At 35.5% G+C, this 24,968-nt stretch overlaps 1 protein-coding gene and 1 long non-coding RNA gene across 10 annotated transcripts in view; one reads left to right on the top strand and one right to left on the bottom strand.

Moving 5' to 3' along the window:
• Positions 1-24,968, bottom strand: part of LOC135832198 (uncharacterized protein DDB_G0283357-like) — an 82,566-nt gene that overhangs the window by 22,648 nt on the left and 34,950 nt on the right. For 6 of the 9 annotated variants that reach the window (XM_065345298.1, XM_065345300.1, XM_065345299.1 and 3 more), the window contains exons 2-3: positions 8,405-8,518; positions 470-1,453 (exon numbers count right to left, since the gene is read on the bottom strand). In XM_065345298.1, coding sequence (XP_065201370.1) covers positions 470-1,453; positions 8,405-8,518 — 1,098 coding nt within the window. Of the gene's footprint in view, positions 1-469; positions 1,454-8,404; positions 8,519-12,540; positions 12,670-24,968 lie in introns of those variants that run through there. The other 3 variants (XM_065345301.1, XM_065345303.1, XM_065345306.1) reach the window with 3 other exon arrangements.
• On the top strand, positions 15,999-23,164 carry LOC135832222 (uncharacterized). The gene is made up of 2 exons (XR_010556287.1): positions 15,999-18,083; positions 20,415-23,164. It is a non-coding gene; the product is annotated as an uncharacterized LOC135832222 (long non-coding RNA).

The following is a 24,968-nucleotide window of genomic DNA, read 5'->3' as shown; positions in this document are numbered from 1 at the left end:
ACATTCTATGGAAATTTAAACTTTCATAAATCTGCTGGAGGCTCCATGAACTGTTCGAATAAGCCGTTAATCGATTTGAGGCAGTGAAAATAGGGCACATACCAAATTTCAGTTGTCTGGTCATATCGAAAACTGCACTTGAAAATTTCGGCTGGCAATATACGTATTCTAGCATGCTCTTTTGATTTAGACTTCCTTAGTTTCAAAATTTTTCTGCTAGTTGGGGATCACACTCAATCTTTCCCTCTCATCGCCGCTCTTCAGTCTCCTCGAATGATCATCTATGACTGCCTAACTATCCCGGTTATTCCGCTAATCCACCCGAGACGATGAAATTTAGCAATTCGGAAACGAATTTGCAAAAAACGACAATCGCACACTACCATTGATACGTCATACGTCGTATTTCAGCGCATTCGAATGAATATTTAAATTCTAACGTAATCAGCACCAAGTTGAATATGTTTACCTGTAAAGGAAAAATAACGGCGGCTGCGTTATCGTTATCTTCACTGCAATCGTCGAACTGTTTACATGCATCCGTATTACCAGCTCCTATTTCCAAAGACGCGTGAGTCGTATAATTATACACGGAATCGTTGTTATTGTTATTGGCGCTATTACTGTTGCCGTTTTTCGTATCCAGTATTTTCATCTCGATATCGTTTTCCGTTTCAGCACCGCTAGCTAACGTAGAAGATTTTGGCGACACGGTCGCATCATCTGATTTCGCACTACACGTACTATTCTGCTCCCTTAAATCTAACATAAGAAGTTCGGCGCTTTTTTGCGAACTAGGTAGAAGCGCGGGTGTCATAATCGGCTGCTTATTATAAGTAGTAACCATAGGTATATCTATATTCGAGGAACTGGTGAGTAGAGCGGCCGTTTTGGAATTGTTGATTCTGGACGCGAACGATTGATGGGTTCTGGATAAACTTCGACTACTGCCGTTGTAGTGAACGCCGTTGGCGCTAGAGCAACTGCTGCTGCTGCTGCTGATGTTGCTGTTGCTATTAGTGTTGTTGTTGCTGCTACTACTGCTGATGTTGCTGCTGCCAGTCGTGCTGCTGCTGGTGTTGTTGTTGTTGTTGTTGTTGTTGCTGCTGCTGTTGCTACTGCTGGTGTTGTTGCTACTGTTGTTGTTCGTATTATTACCATTGTATAAATGAGCCGAAGACGATTGAGGGCCCGTGTTTACTTTCATAGAATGGCTAAATTTCGGACGACGCGAACCGCCATTTGTGCCTAAGCTTTCGCGTTTGCTTTTCTTCTTCTTTTTATCCTTTTCGCAACCGCCCAATATATTATTCAAGAAGGTCTTATCGTTTGCGGTATCGTGACCGTTTCCAATGCTCGCCGAAGCGTTACCGCGCCCGTCTGCGAAACTGTTACTTCGTTCGCTCAGCTTCTTCTTACTGGCGTCATTTTCTTCCACCTCGTTTAAAAGTACCTGAAACACGTAAGAAAATTTCCTATTACGTAAACGTCACTCGTTTTCGTAGAAAAAGTGCGTAAACAGCACGCACATACGTATCAAGAAGATAATACAGATAAAAGTAGGTAACAAAGAAACAAAGAAATCGCTCGAGGTGTCCGCCTACTATTTGAACAGGAGTGCGATTTTTTGAAAGAACATTATATGGTATTCAACTGTCAATACCTAAATTTAGGCTGGCCAAATTGATCCTTCGATATCGAAAAATTTTTGAAAATTTAAAAATGGCAGTTTTCAGTAATTCGTGTTTTTTTTCTAAATGTAAATTTTTCAATAATTATGAAGCTGCTACTGACTTTTTTCAACTGGATTCCACTATTTCCGGTGATTATGGAGCCTCCAGCTCGATTTTTCAACCCCCCCCCCCCCCCCCCCCGAGTTTTTAAATTTCTTTAGATGGCGTGAAAATCGATTAGAGTGGCTAGAAATCCACAAAAAAATTAACCAATAATAATAAAATGCAATAAAACTTTGCAAAAAAACACAATATCATAGAAAAACTGAGGAGCCATATTCCAAAATGCCCTTAGTCCATTTTTTTTAGAATTGCGTTTTAAAAAAAAATAATGTTCCAAAATGCACTTTGTCCATTTTTATTGAATTTTTTTTTAGCGGTATCTGGTGGATGAATTGTATAGCTACACTCCTATATTATAAATCCACCTAAATAAAGTGTTAAACTCGCCTAAATAGCCAATTTACCAGGTTAAAATGGAAATTTCAAAAAGTAGTCATAGGGCGTTTTGGAATATCGTTCCTCAACAAACTGTGAACTCAGCATCAAAATCGGCAAAAAAATTGACGAATATTGCTGAAATTTTAATAAAATTGAGCCAAAGTTGACAAAAGTTGCATAAACCAGTTGCTGAAATATCTCAGAATTTGAGTAAAAATCAACGAAACCGCGTTCGGAGCAATGACTCTCTCTCACCTTCTGATGTCGATTGACGATTTGTAAAAACTACCTCTAATGAATACCTGCATTAACAAAAATACGAGTATTGTTGAAATATAACAACTGAAAACGGCAAAAACACATTTTCCCAGTCAAAACGTACTCGTATTTTAATAGCATCGAGACTTTTGGATCACACTGTACATAAACAAAAACATACACTATGAAATTCCTTGATATGTTTTCCATTCGATAGAATTCGTTGCCACAATTTTTTTGTTTTCAAAAAAAAAAAAAATACACATACGGTAATTTTATAGTTTTTACGCACATCCATTCTCACCTTTGCCCTTGCTTCGTGTTGGTAGCTTGGTCCACCATGCAAATGCAATCTCTCTCACTTAAACCTCAAGGTTCTCGAACGCGTCGGGCGCGACAGCCAAACCAACGTAACTTACGCATGTAATAATCAACTTCGCTACTTCCTCGTTCACATTTATGCCAATACAATTAAACGCAATTTTGTAACATAGCAACCAATATAATACACCTTTGTTGACCCCGCACTCACCACACCCCCAAATTCGAATTTTGCACGAAACGATAAGTAAGTCTAACTCACGATGTTAGCTGCGGCAAAAAGAATCCCTCTCGGAAGTGGAATTGTTACACGGCGAGTAAGCGAGTAAGGCGAACTCGATTCACGACTTTTTGACGCGCCAAAAAATCATTTCGACGCCTTTTCCTCATTTCCCAACAACGTTGTTGGCGAGTCATTTTCTAAATAATTTCCTACCGCGGTAACGAGCGCGGCCGCGGGTACGTTTTCGCAACACAATACCCGCACGCCACGTTATTTTCCCAACAACCACCGACCATTTTCCGACATGTCATTTTGCTTTTCGTTATCGAATTAATCAAATTCTCCCTCGAGAATTCGAAATCATGGCGCGTCATTTTCAACGAAGGTCCTTTTCTCTTCCTCTTCCCTTCGAGTAATATTTCGTTCTCACTCGCTCATCATCTCGTTTTTTTCCTCGGCATAGTTAATTATATCACAAATTTTTAAAGTTTTCGAGCTTTCCCTTTCACTTCCATGTTTAATTATAGCCGTACACTTGAAGAGAGAAGATGTAAAATTTTCATACCAACGTTTCGCAAAAACTGTTCACAATTCTGACCTGTATTTGGTATGGAAGAAGAAACTCAGCCCTTTGACAATATTTCGTTCCAAGGTGACAGAAAAACTCCCGTAACTTTGAACTTTATGCTCACTGAATAGATTCCCGTTTCATTTTTGCACTCAGCAATCATGTTTTCCCTCGCGACTATCCCAAGGCGATGAGAGCAAATACAACAGGACATATATGTGACGCGACGCGACAAAATCGACCTTCGGGCCGAAAAAATCATTTTTCACTTTTTGACGGATTTTTGGTACTCGGACATTCAAAAATCATTTAAAACCACCCAGAAGTTCCTATGATTTGCATAGCTCCATATACAGGGTAATCCAGTCAGAAGTGAGCTCATTTTTTTGATTTTTTTGATTTTTTTTTGATTTTTTCATTATTTTAACTTTTAAATCGATCTGGAGGCGAAACAAAGCGTTCTACGAGAAAAATACAACGAACAAAGTTGTAGAGAATTGAATTTCCAAAAACCTATAAGAGGTTCATTTTTCTCAAAAATGCATAGTTTTTCCGTTTTTCTCAAAAAACAAAAACCTCATGATGATTACCATAAAATTTCTGTTTTTTGAGAAAAACGGAAAAACTATGCATTTTTGAGAAAAATAAACCTCTTATAGGTTTTTGGAAATTTAATTCTCTGCAACTTTGCTCGATGTATATTTCTCGTAGAACGCTTTTTTTCGCCTCCAGATCGATTTCAAAATTGAAATAATGAACAAAATTTTAAAAAAATTTAAAAAATGAGCGCAATCACGACTGAGCCTTCTGTTTCAATGTAAATAACCATTTTACCCAATGATGTTCACACAAAACAGACAAGAAACGTTATCCAAGACTATGTTTAGCTCAGTTTAGCCGGAGAACGTGATTAGAACGCAAGCGCTTCCGCTAAATGAGCAGAACTGGACTAAAAACTTTAACCCCCCATAACTCAAAAACTTGTTTTCGGCTCGAAGGTCGATTTTGTCGCGTCGCGTCACGTAGATGTACACTGTACATATTGTATCATGTAGGCTACCTATAGAAGAATTATTCACGTTTGAGTTGACTGATTTATCTTACATTTTGAGAAGTTAATTAATGTCGTTTTTTAAGAAAATCAATTCGAATAGAAAATGCTCGTGATTCATATATCTATAAGTAATTCGAATCATTTCAGATTTCATGACGTAAAAGTTTCTTGCAAGATCATGCGCATATAAATTGATAAAGAATCAGAAAACCATTCAAGTTTGCTATATTCCGCAGGTAGGGGTATTAATAGTGGCCAAATGGGCTCAAATGAAACTGCCAAAAATTTCAGACCTCCGACCTTCACGGTAGCTAGGATCTGCGACTTCAAGAATTCGAAAAATATGTATTTATATCATTCATTATTGATACTTTTTCAATTCATTTTCATTTTTAAAATCCTAATTGGATTCAAAATTAATACAACCCACCTTTTTGTTTTTTAGAGAAGTAACTTGGACTGAAAAGTTTCAGAAAACTGGGTATTTTGGAAAATCTGCTGAATCGAGACTGAATGCAATTTTCAAGTTTTCTCGCCCTTTTTTCTATTCCAAGGCCGGAGGGTGGTTTTTATCCTTTTAAACCCAAATATGACATTGGAAAATTTCAGCTTCCCGACCCATCCTAGAAGTCACGCTGATTTTAATGAATAATTTTTTGAAATACTTGCAGGATGTTGATCACAAGCTCTTTCAGTTCAAAATGAGAAAATATATGCCAACCAACAGAAAATTTCCGGTCCAGAAAGGAAATTGAAAATACTTCATCGCGTAAGACTTTTCGGAGATTATTTTCCTAATGTTGACAAATCATCAAAAAGAATACCTTTTAAAAACATGAAAAATCTAAATTGAAGTAGGCAATCTGAAATTCGGCTACCGAAAATTTTCCAGCTCTTAAATGAGCTGGCGTTGTGCCAATTTTTATCCATTTTGGAACTTCCAAGAATTTTCTGAACCTTACAAGCGGCTCATTTTAGTCAAAGTTTCCGTCTCATTAGAGTTGATTGTGGTCTCATTTACACTTTCCAGGCGTCTTCCTAAAATAAACAGACGGTTTTCTTAAAATTTCATTATTTTTTTTTTTCTAAATGAAAAATGCATCTCAACACGACCGAGCCAATCAAAAATGAGGGGAAAAAGTTGAAATTCGCTTCGTCATTCCATTCAAAATTCGCTTCAAATTTCGTCTGGTGGTGATTTCTTATTGAACGCGCTTTCGATTTTTTTTAGTCTCCGCCTAGGTAAAATCATGATATTTGCAGTATTCATTTTTTCTCGTCGAAGTCCAACATGTAACTTGGCATAATCGAAAAACAACATGACCCAGCAATTAATGTTTGTAATACTTTGGAGTGAAATACATAACCATCGATGATGGCAAACCAAAAAACCTGCAGTACTGCGCCAAAAATAACAATCTTGAGGAAAATTTCAACCCCCCCCCCCTTTCAATTTCTAAATTCCATTTAAGTAGACTCCTTACTGTCTTATAAGCTCTTTCGGTTTCCTTCAACTACCAACTCTACCGAAAATTATTCAAGTTCCTTCGACTTTCCTTTCATTACCTATACTACGTAGTCTCGAGGTACATATTAATAACTATTAATAAGCGATCAAAACACTCATTTACTCTGAACTACTTACACACCTGCGCTGTATTATGTTGTACCCTATATTCGAACTGCACACAGCCACAGTCCACACAACGACGACCAATTATTCCGGCAGGTAACAATATTCATTACTAAATGCGCAAATAAATGCAACGTTACCGGTAAAAATACACCACACAAGAGTTCAGTCACATTTTAACCTTGGAATATGAATGTTATTTGGAGCAATTGGCATTAAATTGTTTCATGTACCTATATTTCCATTCCCATTCAAGACGCAATATATACGTACTCATAAGTCACAAATACATTTCTAAACGGACATTCACCATTCACTCTTTTGAATACCATATCCGGAACCTTTACAAATGCGGTTTTTCCATAATCACGTATGCAAGAATACACGTTTGTCGCTAAACAGTCGCAACCTAATTCAATAATGTACCTACTGCATACTGCACATTCATTTTTACCGCATACATAGGTATTAGGTACACCAAGAAATCAAACGATTACACTCGAAATAGGGATTATCAAGTACTCGTAAATTCAATCACGTCAACTTCGTTCATGGATCGTACCGGTCTACCGACTACCGAATGCGATTCTAAATTATCATTGGTTTAAATATAAATACACACGTAAGGGATACCACGTAATTAATTATTTTGCAATGCAAAATAATCAGCGAAGATAAGACTTGTTTTTAAAACAGCTGTGGCTGTGGTAAATATGGTGCGTGATATTATACCGACAATAAAATTTACCTTAATCAAGTTCGTTACGGTTTTATTATTATATGTAATTTATTTTTCAAAAACGAACCACAATGAAAAAATCTCTTTACTTTTTCACGCGAAATGAAATAATACCAGCTATCTATAGACCAAAAAAATATTACTAAATTAAGGGTACGGTTACTGGGGCACTAAAAATTGATTTTCATTTATGTAATATTATTTTCGTAAGAAAAACGGAAACTCTAAACATACCGTCGTGTCGGGCGAATCTTTTTACTAAATAAATATTGTCGAATTTAGTATACTTTACTGGACTTGAACGCGAATAAAAAAAAATCGTCAACTCAACTCTTCTCTTAAAAATGAAGAACAAAAACATAAAATCCTGTACGAGCGAACGAAGACGAAATTGTTTTTATGGAAGATATCTTTTAAAGATTTAAAGATATTAAAATACTTCAAGTAAATATTTTGTATCGCAATACTCGCTGCTTTTGCCATTTTCACAAAAACGAGCTCCTGAATAAATCCCTACTTGAGAAATTAAAGCGATTAAGAAATGAGACGACGAGATGAAAGTATACGTCGTTAATTTTACAAGTTTTTTGAAAACAATTTTCTTAATACTCTTTTTCAAAGATAGCCCATTTCACAGCGTAAAGAGGAAATCAAGTCAAGAAGTGGCGGGGGGAGGGAGGAGGAGGTACATTCAACTTTCATGTCATCGTTGTTGGTTTTCAAGAGATTAGGTATGGTGATAAAAATTTTCAACATCCAGATGATCCAACAGGTTTTTTCTATCATTTTTTCAAGCGTATTTATATTGGAAAACAAAAATTCTATGGCTGAAATGAAATATTTTAAAGGCGATAAAATGTCAATCATTTTATTTAATTAGAGGGGAAAATCGGTTATACTACCCGTAAAATAAACGCCGTTTTGTTTAAATGAAGGGCATCTGGTACAGCGACCATGGCTATTTTTTCAAAAATGTACTCAAAAATTCACAAAATATATCAACTTGTGAATTGAAAATTTCGAAAATTGCACAAACTACCTGAAAGAACATATTTTTTGATTTTTAAAATGTCTTTCCAACAGCCAAGCCTCAAGAAAAATCACTCAAAATTTTATCGTAGGCAATAGACGCTGGGACATCCTGTATATTAGAAGCAGCGAAAGATGCGATTTTACACAAGCAGAAGTTTCTCCTAGAAAAAAATGACCGATGTTACTCGGGTGTATGTAGGTATTTGTATTTTGTATTACTTACGTCGATTGAAAATAAGACTACACAGACTTGATACGATGTGCGGAATGTGTACACTTTTCCACCAAGCTATAGTTTCTCAAATTTTCTCGCAAATTAATACCAGATATCTCTGCAGTTTATTTAAACGCTCTCGTAATGATGACAAATAAAATAAGAAAACAAGCCACAAAATTACTCACCTGGAACAGATCACTTTTTCCCAGACGATCTTTAGGGCTCTTGTACGAGTACGCTTCGTCTAACAATGATTTTAATCCAGCTTCTTCGATTTCGGCAAAACTCAACTGATCCACCTAATGGCAAAAACAGAGAAAAAAAATCCGCCCTTAGTATCCATTTTACACTTCAACGATTACTATGAGTATGACGATGCTTATAGTGCCAGTAACGCTATACAGACGAATTTGCCCCCGACTACACACTCTATTTTCAATAACATTTACTATACAGTTGTACGTAGTAAGTACATACCTACACTATACTGAGAGTAAGTAAGTAAGAATTTAGGTGCGCCATTTGACCAAGAAAAAATTTCATCGAGGAAGACAAAACATCTTTAAAATCAGCATTCAGGAAATATTCAATGGGCAAAAAACATACCCACGCAGATGGACAAACGATCATATATTTATTAGCCCGTGTCGCATTTCACGATCGTAATAAGAGAAAGTGTAGAGACAGTAGTCGAATTTATAAATAAATGATCGAGTGAAATACCGCTTCCGTGTAATATTTGATTTTTCGACTCTAAAATACCGATACCTACACACGATGCCATCTGTATCGTCGCAGATATTTTGCGAATATTTTAGAATTTTTCATCAAGCGGTTACAACCGAAATGTAAGGTATATGATATTCTCAATAATTTTGCAACGGTGTATTTTCCAGTAAGAAGGCGTGTGTACAAATTTTACTTTCTTCGATTTAAATACATTAAACAATTTTCCTTGTACCATTTCAAATATTTACAGCTTTTTTCCGGACATGTATCTCGACGTCGCCAGTAGCGTTGCCGTTGCGGAAACACGAACATTTCGCGGAGATTTTATTTAAATGGCTGTTTCTATACACAAGACTGTTTCTTTGTGTAACCATTTTTACGATAACAAAAATTATTAAGCGTAGATTTTCGTCTTGTACACGCTTCGCAGGAAATTCACGACGCTTTAAGGTTCACTTTGATGATACTCGAGAGTTGGTATGAATACGTATTTCTTCTTCTTCTACACCTCACCCTCCCCCTCTCTTCCTCTATCCCCAATTTCTCAATCTACAACCAGCCTCGAGTTGAATAATATTCAAAAACTTTGCAACGGTTTTGCGATGATAACCAGTGAAATGATGTTCAAAAGAAAGACATAGAAAAGGCAAGTGTACGTACACGTAGGTACCTCTATCTACTTCATAGTATTCAGTACTTGGTGCCAGCCTGTGAAATGCGAATTTTTCACATAGGATAATTTTGATTTGTTAATTTTTATACCGGGACGATTCCAGAAACTAAAAACAAACGATCATCTTCACTATAGTGATCAAAACCAAAACTTGTCAAAATGCTACTCAATTTGTAGTAACAAATCCAGTTGCTTTCGAAACTAAATAATATCTATGAAGAAGACTTGAAAGCTCTTTTAGAGATACACGCCCCCAGCCTTTTTGACATAAAGTGAAATAGAAAATTTCTGACAAAAAAGTGACACTTCTAATAGCAATTTTTTTAGTGTGTTTTTTTAAACAATTTTTGAAAAAGACGCCGGATATTTCATGACTTGAGTCACAGGAACTTCAGTGAGAAAATGGCTATAGGTAACTTTTTACTCGCCATTGCTCAAATTAAAAGATGGAATTATTGAGGTACCTGTGTATTGGTATCTTGGTTTATAGATTACATTGTAACTGTTATGAACGGGAAATTGTAACATTCGCTTCTAATTTAGATAGATACCATATAATGAGAAAATTTTGCCTTCTCCACCTTGCCAGCCCTACCATAAACCATATTGCATTAAGACGGTTCATTTGGTAACATACAGACACAATGTATGTAGTATGTACCTATACCTGTCCGATCGTTATTTTCATAGTCAGCCCATCGTCTCGATATTCTCCATTGTACGTACAACGTGCATGCATACGCTTTTAAATAAAGCGTATAGGTCAAATAACCAAATAACATGGTCATTATACAAGACTACACAAGCTAAACTTCTCTAATTTCGAGCATTAACGTGAAACGAATAAAACAATAACGTGTAAATTAACGTGTATAGAATACGGTCGCCGCCGCCTGCTCCCTTCGCAATCTGGTTGAAGCTTGAAGCCAACCAAAAATTTAATTCAACTTCACGTCGGGTAGGAAAATCTACACAATCTTTCCGTCTTTCGTTAAACGACGTTTCATTGATTTACACGCGCGAGTGTAAAATTTTTCGTAAACTGAAAATGAAATTCGACCATTGGTTACATTAACCATCTAGATGTGGAGATGAGCTCTCAACTCATAAAGGCGTCAACTTAAATATTCGAATTAAATCTACAAAAAATATATGTTTGAGCCATAGGTTTCAGGTATGCTATACGATTGTCATATTCGTACTCATACACAAGAATATATTTTCAAAAATCGTGCAAAGAAGCGTATTAAAGCTGAAATTTATATTTTAATATGTTATAGAATGAAGATTTTTCGATGGCCTTTCAAATCAAAAAATGACGTTGAAAAAACTACGGATGGTCTACTTTTATTTCGACAACATTACGAGTGTAATGTGAATGTCATTCGTAAGGCAAGGTAGTCTACTCTAGGAATATCTCATCACAAAGAACTACTGCGATCTTCAAGGTTGGCCAAAATTTCGATACCTATGCGCGGCTCAAGAATTACTTTGAAAAATATACGTAGTGCCTTATGCATAGTTAAGAAAGCTTAACATCCACAGCAACAAATTCTAGAAAATATCCTCGCTGGCGAGAAAAGAATCGTGGTACGGAAATAACGGAGTATGATTTTGTTTACCTCGAATGTAAACGAAATATAATTATATTGTGTACACTTGCTGAAATTGTAGCATGTGTCGCAGAAACTAATTCACAGCAGATATTAGGCATTATGCACTCTCGAAAGAATTGCAACCATAGATATAAAAATGTGAAAATTAATACATATGTACTTGGTATAAGATTTGGAATAGCATTACCTAGACTTGAAAAAAGGAAAATACGAAGTACATACCTAAGGTACATTTTAAACTACATCCATTCCTTTCAACTTTTCATTCTCATCATAAACGAGGCAAACACTTGGTAGATATGTGAAAATTACATTCGTTATACCAAATTGTAGTCGCAGGAAGGTATTGTATACGATTTTCAAATAACTTCCGAGTTCTACACTTGAAAAAAAAAAAACAACAAAAAACCTAGAATCAAATTCGACCCATCCTATTACTAATACCTATATCTCTTGAAGGAATTCTCGAAACCACAAACAACTCTTGACAGTAACTTTTAGCCCATGAAGTTCACTCATTTTCACATACTATACGCAATACGTACGAGTATTTTGAGAAAATTTGAACAAGTGGTAAAACCGTCTTCGTCAATAAACTTCAAAAATCAAGGCGGAAAGTTCGACTCGATTCCTCTAACCAAGCTCCTACAAAAGCCGGAACAAGCTACCAGCAAATTGTCGTCGACATTACATCGTGGATTCAGGATTTACACTACCTAACGAAAATCAAACTGGGAAATAAAGCAGTGAAATGACAAGTGTGACGATAATTTAATATCTGCGTTAATCCGGATTGAAAATTGCCCCACTTTTTGAATCATTCCGCTTTGATTGTTTTTCACGTTGGAAAAATGTCAAGGATCGTCGTTGGAAATGTTTCGAAAGATTTATAATTTTTCACGTGAACTTGTATGTAGTACGTTAAACTGAATAACTGTGTTCGTATCGTCAACCGAGCGAATATTACATCGCAAATTGAATAATTCAAACGATTTTTCGATTCTAGATACACGCATACACGTCGAGACATTAATTACCCGGGTGAAAGGGTCAATTACGAGTACATGTAACGATGGAAGTAGAATGAATGGAATGTTTTCTCGACACACCGAAAAGTCGGCTAAACTTCATCTCTTCAACCACTTTTGGGAAAGAATCCTTTTCAATTTTTATTCGATTAAAATTCGATTTCGCCCGAAAATTTCTCTCTTCGATGATCCCAATGAAATCGTAAAAATGTTCTCATTAACTACAGAGGTTACAAATATAGGTATTAAAACTATTTATAAAATGAAAAGCTTACACGAAATGCTACGACGTTACATAACACAGTTATCATAAAAGATTAAACGAACACGAGTGTTTTCATTTTTCATCGAGTACGAGTACGCCACCGAAACAATAAGTAGGTACACGAGTAGGTAAAATGTAACACATACATCGGCTAACACGGTCATTTAAAACTTTCATCGACCATATTTTTTGGCTACGATAAGTAAAAAAAATACACTTCGATTTCCACTCTGACGTGTAATATTTCTTCTTTGAAAACTTTCCCAATATCGAAAAGAATGACCGATACGATGAAAGTTGGAAAAAAATTTTCTTTTCGACGCCGATCATCGAAAACACTGATAACGAAAAATTCAACACCATCGGTACGTCGCGTCGCCGTCCCGAAATTGCACCGCGTACTGTTCCTTATCACAGCTCGATATTTAAAAAAAATTAACCAACGATACCTCTAACTATATCGAGTGAAATTATGGTACAGAGCGAAGAAACCGAACACATTTTTTCTTCCCTTTTCTCGCGTATTTCAGTACGACGTTATTTGCGATATTTACCGATAAATTAGCACACGAATTATATTATTCGTTTGATTTAACAAGAAGTTTGATAAAGTTGCTAATGTCATCGGACCTCTCTTCAATCTTTGGCCAGCACTTTGCCCACGTTGGAAGTATAATCACACCAAAATGAGAGGCGTTGCCAAGTGTATCAACTTCGTCATTATATTACATACAACGATAATATCATCATCGCACAGCTACCAGAATAAGCTAATACAAACGATAAAACAAGCGACAATTTGTCGCATATACGCATGTATTTTGTGGCGATGTTCCAGAAACAGATACGTAGAAAAAGTACACGTATTTTGTCACGTACCAATTCGAAAAATCGAAAGAAAATCGCGTAACGAAATTTATAATTTTTACTCCTTCATTCACCCAACCACCACGAACAAATTTGACGCGCCCAGCAAAATCCCACTATGAGTAGACGCAAACCATTTTTTTTTTTTTTTTTTTTGTCGTATAATGAGTGATTTGAATAGCCCTTTTCTTCCTCTTTCCATGTGGTCCAAACAGATCGGAAAAGTGTCGAAATGAAAATTGACGTTTCTGTGAATAATTGAAGTTTTCGAATTTCGGACATAAAAAATTTTTAAACCAGAGAAAAAATTATTTGAAATTTTTGCATGCGTTTTTCGTCTGATTTTTGAACGGAGCATCCGAGAAAAAAAATAATACAAGTAGCTGTAAGCAAAAAGGAAATTTTATGCTCTAAAATTTTCTTTTTCATAATTTTTTTCTTGGGACGCATTAGTTCTCTCATAAAATCACTTTTAAAGTTGGAAAACACGAAACAAAAAACTTCAAAGCATAGATGTAGACAACTTCAAACTGAAGGTGTTGAAAAAATGTTATACACAATTTTTTATCACGCCACGTGAAAGAGGAGGTCTTAAATGCCTAAAAAAAAATTCAAAAAATCTCACTTTTCACATGGCCTTCCATAACTTATGATTTCTTTATGGTATTTTAATGATTTTTATTTTGAAGGAAGTTCCTCAGAAAGCGTTTTTCGTCTGTATTTCTTGATCGAAGCATTCAAGTAAAAAAACTAATAGCTGCTAGGAAAAAAAAATTTTATGCTCTACAATTTTTCTTCATATCATTTTTTTCCTAGGATGTATAGTTTCTTCATAAAATCACTTTCAATGTTTTAAAACACGGAAAAATTTTCTAAAAGCATACATGCAGTCAACTTGAAATTGAAATTTAGGGGTTAAAAAACCGTTCTGGACAATTTTCGACCACACCACATGAAAGAGGAGGCGTGACATGACCAAAATAAAAAACTCGCCTTTACAATGGTCTCCCTCAAATTATGATTTTTAAAATTATTTATCGACATAATGGTGAGGCCTCGCTGGCCGCGTCACAAATAGAGTGGATGAGCGATGAGGCGTGAAAAGATGCTGACGAATCAACTTCCCTTCCTATAAACAAAGAACTTTTCTCAATCAGTTTTTAGATGTTAACCTTGGAGGATTTGAGCAAATCCACAAGTGCGCAGAAAAAAATGCTTTAGATTTTCTGAATTTGCTCGCATGAATATCACCTTATTGCCCCTTCCTGCCATGTCGTAAACGATGGGTCAATTTTTTCAGTTTTTTCCTAAATGTGACAAAGCATAACACCTTATTGAGTCAATTTTGAAACAACACAACGTGATTAAAAAATTCAATACTTACAATAACTCATCAGGCATAACAAATCATTCCCCATTTTTAATAGGACATGCATCGAAAACAGTTGGGATAGAATACGGAGATCAATGGTTTATTTTTTCAAATCATTGTATTTCTTTTATTCTTCAATAAAATGTAATCAGGAGAGGTGTGGCTGAAAGGCTAAGAAGTGTTTTTCAAGGATTAATTCATTTTGAAAAATAGAGAACATTACAAGAGGATTGCACAAAAAACAACACTTAACAATTTACATACAAGGCTACAACTGTCAACTTTTCTAAAAATTGTGGCAGGCACCTTGGATCTTCCAACTTATAGCTCAAGTATTGAAAATTCTCAAGAACTTTCAACGTGTTCAGAAATACGAAAAGGACGTCAAATTTAAGCCAAAATGCTTTCGAAGCCTGCGTAGTTTGATGTCTGCACTTTTGAAAATTCTCAAGCATTTTGCATTTTTGAATCTTCAAAAATACTCGATAAGTAATAATTTTTTTTTTAAATGTCAATTTTTGAGTTACTTATCTATTTTTCACTTTAAAAATACATCCATGAAAAATTAATTCATTGACTCCATTCCACAAATGACATTGCGAATGTCTCGCTAATCGCATATCATCACGAAAACGCGGACATGGAACCCGCTTCAAACCGGTGCCTATGATCGAGTCATCTATTGCATAAAGTTAGCATGCCGAAAGACCAGACAGCTTTCTTATTTTTCATTATGATAACCCGAGCTACGGTAGCTCGATGTCGTTATCTATACAACACACCAGGAAAGAAGCAAAGCCACTGCGCCTCGTAGTGTGCTGACTTGCTACTCTTGGCTCCAGTTAGAGTCATTGCAATTTTTTTCTTTTCCCATTTGAAACTCAATAACGCATAAATATTACGAAATCTCGAGCATACAGATACGCCACGTACAGCGTAACTGTCTGGAGGGAAATTTAAATGAAAATTAAGTACCTTTTTTCGACTCGCCGCGTTTTCGCTAAATTTTCTTTGCCCCAATTGACTAAAAAATAAAACCAAAAAAAGGATTTCAGTCTGTTTTTCAACAAAATGGAGAACGTATCTCAAGTCTCAACAAAATTTTCAAATCGAAATGCAGAACTTTTTGAAAAAAAGTGTTCCATAGAACTTTATACATTACCGGATGTTCCAAAAGATTCCCTGGGAGGGGAGAAGTTCCGACTTAGCCATACATGATCATACAATGGTAAAAAGAACCTTTTAGCGAGAAGTTTGTTAGATTAGGAAGAAATAACTCTTGCTTCTCAGTTTTTACTATTTATTAGTGCAAAGCTTTTCAAACACCAAGTGTTCATCATCAGGCTTAAATCACTATTGAACAAAATAACCAAGTCTACAAGCTTATATACTAGTGTACAAGGGTGTGGTAGTTTAACAGTACAAGGGTGTGGCAGTACAAGGGTGTGGTCATGTGGAAGAGGGTGTGGTTGTAGGTGAGGATGTGGTAGGAGTCATGTCTTCAAGTTTGGTTTTAATAACAGAAAGTAGGATATTTTCTAAGGGTTTTAAGTCATTATTTAGTAAATTTGTTTTGTTTTTCTTCATGGCTATTGCTTCCCTAATGTTTAATTGAGATGGTTTATCTATTTTTTGTATGAGGTTCAGGTTTTCAAAGGAAGTAGTGTGGTTGGTGGCAATGAGATGATCTGAGAGAGCAGACTTATTTTCATATTTGTATTTAGCATAATAAAGATGTTCCTTGAACCTCTTTTTGATGTTTCTTTTGGTTTGACCTATATAAATTCCTTGGCAATCTTTACATTTGATTTTGTAGATGCCACTACAGTCTTCAGGTTTGTCTTTGTCTTTAGTGTTACCAAGAAGGTTTTTAATTTTGTTATCATTGGTGAAAATGGGTTGTATGTTGTGTTTTCTGAAGACTGTTTTCATTTTATTTGTGAGAGGGGGATAGTAACTGATCCTAACTCTTTTGACATCATCTTTTTCAGCAATAAAAGTTGTGGCATCTCTGATTAGTTTTTTGTTTTCATGTTTTCTTATAAGTTTTTGGATAGATGTTTTTGTGTAGCCAAGGTTGGAAGCAATAGACATGATGTTTTTTATTTCTTTATTTTGGTTATTTTTATTTAGGGGGAGATTTAAACACCTGTGTATCATGCTGTTGAAAGCAGCAAATTTTTGGTTCCAAGGCTGGAAAGAGTCTGAAGGAATGTAGTTATTGGTGTGGGTGGGTTTTCTATAGATATCAAATTCAAGATGGTCAGAATGTCTAATGATTAACATGTCCAGAAAAGGGAGTTTGTTTTGTTGTTCAAGCTCATAAGTGAATTTGATGGTAGGATAGAGACTATTTAAAGCATTGAGGAATTCCTCAATGTTGAAGTCTTCAGGAATGATACACAGGATGTCATCAACATATCTAAACCATGCTTTGGGAAAGTTTTTATTGTTCTTTTTGAATTTTGTCTCAAGGTGGCTCATGAAAAAATTTGCCAAAAAGGGAGATAAGGGGTTGCCCATAGCTGTGCCTCCTGTTTGTTTGTAGTAAGTTCCATTTATTTGGAAAATGTTTTGGGAAGTGCATAATTTTATAGTATTCATATAATGGGTTATTTCTTTTTTGTTGATATTTTGTTCTTTTAGCCAGTTTTCTATCATTTCTAAAGTCTCAGGAATAGGCACACTGGGGAAAAGATTTTGTACATCAAAAGATATGAGCCTGTCTGTGTCATTAATAGTAATCCCTTGCAGTTTTTCTGCAAGTTCATAATTATTTTTAACTTGAAGAGTTTCAGGAAAAGGAAGGTTTTGGAGGTTACAAAGGAGTTTTTTGGCAATGTTATAGGAAGGAGAGTTGATATTGGCCACAATTGGTCTCATAGGATAGTTAGGTTTATGGATCTTGGGAAGACAGTACATTTTAGGAACTTTAGGATTGGAAGGAAAAGGAGTGTTATTAAGGAAGGGAGTAGTTTTCACCAAACTTTTCACTTCTTTCACCATTTTATCCACAGGATCACTTTTTAACTTCTCATAAGGTCCTTCATTAAGAAGGGTTTCACACTTTTCCAAGTATTCATCTTTCTTCATTATCACTACGGTGTTTCCCTTGTCTGCTTTCATATAGTAGACACCTTTCTGTCTCAAGCTTTTGATGGTGTTGTTGTGGGGATGAAATGGAATTCTTGTTGGTTTATGGGTTTTGATGATGTCTACCACTTCTTTCTTTATGCTGATTTTTGTTTCTGAGGTCTCTCTCCACAATGAAGCATCCACATCAGAAATAATATCTTCAATAGGAGGCCTCATGGGTGGTAAAGAGAATTTTAGACCCTTGTTTAGAAGATCCAATTCTTCTTTGGAGAACACCACATCAGTTAGGTTTTTCACATACACAGTAGTCTCATTAACACCATTACTGTCACTGCCACTGACACTAACAACATTGCTAACACCACTATGGTTACTTTTTTCTTTTAACAGATTTTTCAACTTTTTGTTTTGTGAATTTCTTTTCTTTCTCTTTTTCTCCTCAATTGATCTGAACATCTTTCTTTCCATTTCATCCCACTGCAGTTTTGGTATGGTCTGGCTTAGTTTTTTGTGAAGTGCATATAGTTCCACTTCTATGCTGGATCTTTTTGCATACAGGCTGTGAAGCTCAGAGCTTAACCAATAGGTTTTGGCTTTCTCTAGAGCCCTTTTTGTGGAAGGAGTTTTCACTTTACTGTTAAACACCACACACTTAGGGAAAACATTGTGTACCCTACACTGTTTAAGAAAACTAATATCAAGAGGTATCAACTTCACCTTAGTTTTTAGACTTTGGTATCTGTTGAATAATGAATTAGGTTCATTAGGCTCGAATGCCATAATGTCAAAGGTAAAAAGAACCTTTTAGCGAGAAGTTTGTTAGATTTGGAAGAAATAACTCTTGCTTCTCAGTTTTTACTATTTATTAGTGCAAAGCTTTTCAAACACCAAGTGTTCATCATCAGGCTTAAATCACTATTGAACAAAATAACCAAGTCTACAAGCTTATATACTAGTGTACAAGGGTGTGGTAGTTTAACAGTACAAGGGTGTGGCAGTACAAGGGTGTGGTCATGTGGAAGAGGGTGTGGTTGTAGGTGAGGATGTGGTAGGAGTCATGTCTTCAAGTTTGGTTTTAATAACAGAAAGTAGGATATTTTCTAAGGGTTTTAAGTCATTATTTAGTAAATTTGTTTTGTTTTTCTTCATGGCTATTGCTTCCCTAATGTTTAATTGAGATGGTTTATCTATTTTTTGTATGAGGTTCAGGTTTTCAAAGGAAGTAGTGTGGTTGGTGGCAATGAGATGATCTGAGAGAGCAGACTTATTTTCATATTTGTATTTAGCATAATAAAGATGTTCCTTGAACCTCTTTTTGATGTTTCTTTTGGTTTGACCTATATAAATTCCTTGGCAATCTTTACATTTGATTTTGTAGATGCCACTACAGTCTTCAGGTTTGTCTTTGTCTTTAGTGTTACCAAGAAGGTTTTTAATTTTGTTATCATTGGTGAAAATGGGTTGTATGTTGTGTTTTCTGAAGACTGTTTTCATTTTATTTGTGAGAGGGGGATAGTAACTGATCCTAACTCTTTTGACATCATCTTTTTCAGCAATAAAAGTTGTGGCATCTCTGATTAGTTTTTTGTTTTCATGTTTTCTTATAAGTTTTTGGATAGATGTTTTTGTGTAGCCAAGGTTGGAAGCAATAGACATGATGTTTTTTATTTCTTTATTTTGGTTATTTTTATTTAGGGGGAGATTTAAACACCTGTGTATCATGCTGTTGAAAGCAGCAAATTTTTGGTTCCAAGGCTGGAAAGAGTCTGAAGGAATGTAGTTATTGGTGTGGGTGGGTTAAATAACCAAAATAAAGAAATAAAAAACATCATGTCTATTGCTTCCAACCTTGGCTACACAAAAACATCTATCCAAAAACTTATAAGAAAACATGAAAACAAAAAACTAATCAGAGATGCCACAACTTTTATTGCTGAAAAAGATGATGTCAAAAGAGTTAGGATCAGTTACTATCCCCCTCTCACAAATAAAATGAAAACAGTCTTCAGAAAACACAACATACAACCCATTTTCACCAATGATAACAAAATTAAAAACCTTCTTGGTAACACTAAAGACAAAGACAAACCTGAAGACTGTAGTGGCATCTACAAAATCAAATGTAAAGATTGCCAAGGAATTTATATAGGTCAAACCAAAAGAAACATCAAAAAGAGGTTCAAGGAACATCTTTATTATGCTAAATACAAATATGAAAATAAGTCTGCTCTCTCAGATCATCTCATTGCCACCAACCACACTACTTCCTTTGAAAACCTGAACCTCATACAAAAAATAGATAAACCATCTCAATTAAACATTAGGGAAGCAATAGCCATGAAGAAAAACAAAACAAATTTACTAAATAATGACTTAAAACCCTTAGAAAATATCCTACTTTCTGTTATTAAAACCAAACTTGAAGACATGACTCCTACCACATCCTCACCTACAACCACACCCTCTTCCACATGACCACACCCTTGTACTGCCACACCCTTGTACTGTTAAACTACCACACCCTTGTACACTAGTATATAAGCTTGTAGACTTGGTTATTTTGTTCAATAGTGATTTAAGCCTGATGATGAACACTTGGTGTTTGAAAAGCTTTGCACTAATAAATAGTAAAAACTGAGAAGCAAGAGTTATTTCTTCCAAATCTAACAAACTTCTCGCTAAAAGGTTCTTTTTACCTTTGACATTATGGCATTCGAGCCTAATGAACCTAATTCATTATTCAACAGATACCAAAGTCTAAAAACTAAGGTGAAGTTGATACCTCTTGATATTAGTTTTCTTAAACAGTGTAGGGTACACAATGTTTTCCCTAAGTGTGTGGTGTTTAACAGTAAAGTGAAAACTCCTTCCACAAAAAGGGCTCTAGAGAAAGCCAAAACCTATTGGTTAAGCTCTGAGCTTCACAGCCTGTATGCAAAAAGATCCAGCATAGAAGTGGAACTATATGCACTTCACAAAAAACTAAGCCAGACCATACCAAAACTGCAGTGGGATGAAATGGAAAGAAAGATGTTCAGATCAATTGAGGAGAAAAAGAGAAAGAAAAGAAATTCACAAAACAAAAAGTTGAAAAATCTGTTAAAAGAAAAAAGTAACCATAGTGGTGTTAGCAATGTTGTTAGTGTCAGTGGCAGTGACAGTAATGGTGTTAATGAGACTACTGTGTATGTGAAAAACCTAACTGATGTGGTGTTCTCCAAAGAAGAATTGGATCTTCTAAACAAGGGTCTAAAATTCTCTTTACCACCCATGAGGCCTCCTATTGAAGATATTATTTCTGATGTGGATGCTTCATTGTGGAGAGAGACCTCAGAAACAAAAATCAGCATAAAGAAAGAAGTGGTAGACATCATCAAAACCCATAAACCAACAAGAATTCCATTTCATCCCCACAACAACACCATCAAAAGCTTGAGACAGAAAGGTGTCTACTATATGAAAGCAGACAAGGGAAACACCGTAGTGATAATGAAGAAAGATGAATACTTGGAAAAGTGTGAAACCCTTCTTAATGAAGGACCTTATGAGAAGTTAAAAAGTGATCCTGTGGATAAAATGGTGAAAGAAGTGAAAAGTTTGGTGAAAACTACTCCCTTCCTTAATAACACTCCTTTTCCTTCCAATCCTAAAGTTCCTAAAATGTACTGTCTTCCCAAGATCCATAAACCTAACTATCCTATGAGACCAATTGTGGCCAATATCAACTCTCCTTCCTATAACATTGCCAAAAAACTCCTTTGTAACCTCCAAAACCTTCCTTTTCCTGAAACTCTTCAAGTTAAAAATAATTATGAACTTGCAGAAAAACTGCAAGGGATTACTATTAATGACACAGACAGGCTCATATCTTTTGATGTACAAAATCTTTTCCCCAGTGTGCCTATTCCTGAGACTTTAGAAATGATAGAAAACTGGCTAAAAGAACAAAATATCAACAAAAAAGAAATAACCCATTATATGAATACTATAAAATTATGCACTTCCCAAAACATTTTCCAAATAAATGGAACTTACTACAAACAAACAGGAGGCACAGCTATGGGCAACCCCTTATCTCCCTTTTTGGCAAATTTTTTCATGAGCCACCTTGAGACAAAATTCAAAAAGAACAATAAAAACTTTCCCAAAGCATGGTTTAGATATGTTGATGACATCCTGTGTATCATTCCTGAAGACTTCAACATTGAGGAATTCCTCAATGCTTTAAATAGTCTCTATCCTACCATCAAATTCACTTATGAGCTTGAACAACAAAACAAACTCCCTTTTCTGGACATGTTAATCATTAGACATTCTGACCATCTTGAATTTGATATCTATAGAAAACCCACCCACACCAATAACTACATTCCTTCAGACTCTTTCCAGCCTTGGAACCAAAAATTTGCTGCTTTCAACAGCATGATACACAGGTGTTTAAATCTCCCCCTAAATAAAAATAACCAAAATAAAGAAATAAAAAACATCATGTCTATTGCTTCCAACCTTGGCTACACAAAAACATCTATCCAAAAACTTATAAGAAAACATGAAAACAAAAAACTAATCAGAGATGCCACAACTTTTATTGCTGAAAAAGATGATGTCAAAAGAGTTAGGATCAGTTACTATCCCCCTCTCACAAATAAAATGAAAACAGTCTTCAGAAAACACAACATACAACCCATTTTCACCAATGATAACAAAATTAAAAACCTTCTTGGTAACACTAAAGACAAAGACAAACCTGAAGACTGTAGTGGCATCTACAAAATCAAATGTAAAGATTGCCAAGGAATTTATATAGGTCAAACCAAAAGAAACATCAAAAAGAGGTTCAAGGAACATCTTTATTATGCTAAATACAAATATGAAAATAAGTCTGCTCTCTCAGATCATCTCATTGCCACCAACCACACTACTTCCTTTGAAAACCTGAACCTCATACAAAAAATAGATAAACCATCTCAATTAAACATTAGGGAAGCAATAGCCATGAAGAAAAACAAAACAAATTTACTAAATAATGACTTAAAACCCTTAGAAAATATCCTACTTTCTGTTATTAAAACCAAACTTGAAGACATGACTCCTACCACATCCTCACCTACAACCACACCCTCTTCCACATGACCACACCCTTGTACTGCCACACCCTTGTACTGTTAAACTACCACACCCTTGTACACTAGTATATAAGCTTGTAGACTTGGTTATTTTGTTCAATAGTGATTTAAGCCTGATGATGAACACTTGGTGTTTGAAAAGCTTTGCACTAATAAATAGTAAAAACTGAGAAGCAAGAGTTATTTCTTCCTAATGATCATACAATGTTCATGCTAGAAAAATGTCCCCCAAATGATCATGATTATACTGAATCTTACTTGATCATACATGATCATATTCATCATGTATTATTAGTGGGGGGGGGGGGGATTTTTCTAGCATGACCATGTATGAAACTATCGGTATATGTATGATAATGTATAAATGCTCGAGTCCATCCACCATACATAAATCATGTACTATGATCAATTGATCTTGTCAAAACTTTTTTCCCTGGGCTGGCAAAAACAAGGTTCGAAACATTTTTCAATTAGATCAACGCCTTAATTTTTCATTCTGATCCAGGAAATCGAATAAACAGAAACACTCGAATTCAAAATTTTTCAATTCATTGTTATCGCGAAATGGTTACTCATTTTTTGAATACCAAAATTTCCACCACTTATCACATTTGAGTAATATGAAACAGGTTCGTCTCACTCACTAGATCGCCGCTGTACGTATACCAAAAAGACTGAACGAAAAAAAAAAAAAATTAATAAAAACTGGTTATATGACAACCATACGCGTAATATGTACTCAGCACTGAACTAAATGGGTCGTGTAAAAGTGGCCTTTTACGTACTCAAACTGCACACATGATCAATTAATCCCAGTCTGTCGCCAAAAAACCCGAATACCTATATTAATACTTAGCGTACTTAAGATACCATATGGCGAATTAGCGATGTCGATAAATTAATGACACGACCATTGAAATTTTTAATCGAAGCTTTTTCACCTTTTTCCATATACAGCCAACGTCTCTGAACGGTCTACAGTCAAAGCAAAATTAAACGAAAGCCGCCACCATACCGCACCACGTTTCTACATATGTACCTACCATTCGCGGTGCGTGATTTTGTGCAAATCATAAATTCTAATTCGAACACGTATATAGCCGACATATTACACCAGTACGTACGTCTACATATACCCTTTATAGTTTATGGGTACAGGTACGTATAGTACGTACATCAACGGTAAAAATTATCTCGTGTAAAAACCAAGCAACTATCTACCATATAAAGGAGCAATGCCAACTGTATACGATATGCGAAGACCATAGACACTTAAGAGGATTTCGTGCACACGGCAGGTACTTCTTTTCTGCCCTTCACTTCACCTACCGAGACCACTCCTGTTCCAGCTACAGCATCTCGCTTCAATTTCATTCAGCTTTTGCTAATACCACCGGCGTAGGGTATTTCCGCACATAACGTCGACTAAACTCGAAATGGAAATTTACTACGTTTCAAAAGGTGTACATTCTTGGGTGAGAAGTCCGACTCTGAAGCCACCTCAGTAAAACGTTGAACGAGATTTTCCTTCGCAAAACCTTTCTAATTAATTAGATTTCCCTTTTCTGTTTTTGCACTTATGTTTCAATTTTTTTTTCGTTCCTCTCTCCGTCGGTCCATGATTCGATGCAAGCTTAAATCGAGGATTTTTCATCTTCAAGCGACTATTCTTTTTGTAAGCGTGGTCTTTTTTTTTGTTTTACGCTACTGAACTTTGAAAATTTAATATCGTATTTTGGCACGGAATTAAAAGCTTTAGTTCTTCGACTATACATAATGCTATTTTCCGAAAGCGTGCGCTTTACTTCGGTATATTATACATAATTATGTACCTTAACATTAGGTCGTCTAATCATCGTTAATGCAATAAGTATAAAATAACCGAACCGAATAATTTACATACTAGATAGCTTATGTTGGTAAAGAAAATCAATTCCAAATTACGATATAGGTATTTCGATTTAGTAAGTAACAGAG

The sequence above is a fragment of the Planococcus citri genome, chromosome 1 (genome assembly GCF_950023065.1).
Source record: "Planococcus citri chromosome 1, ihPlaCitr1.1, whole genome shotgun sequence".
Taxonomy (NCBI): Eukaryota; Metazoa; Arthropoda; class Insecta; order Hemiptera; family Pseudococcidae; genus Planococcus; species Planococcus citri.
Note: the sequence above shows the minus strand (reverse complement) of the source record. Positions and strands in the feature narration are given on the sequence as shown.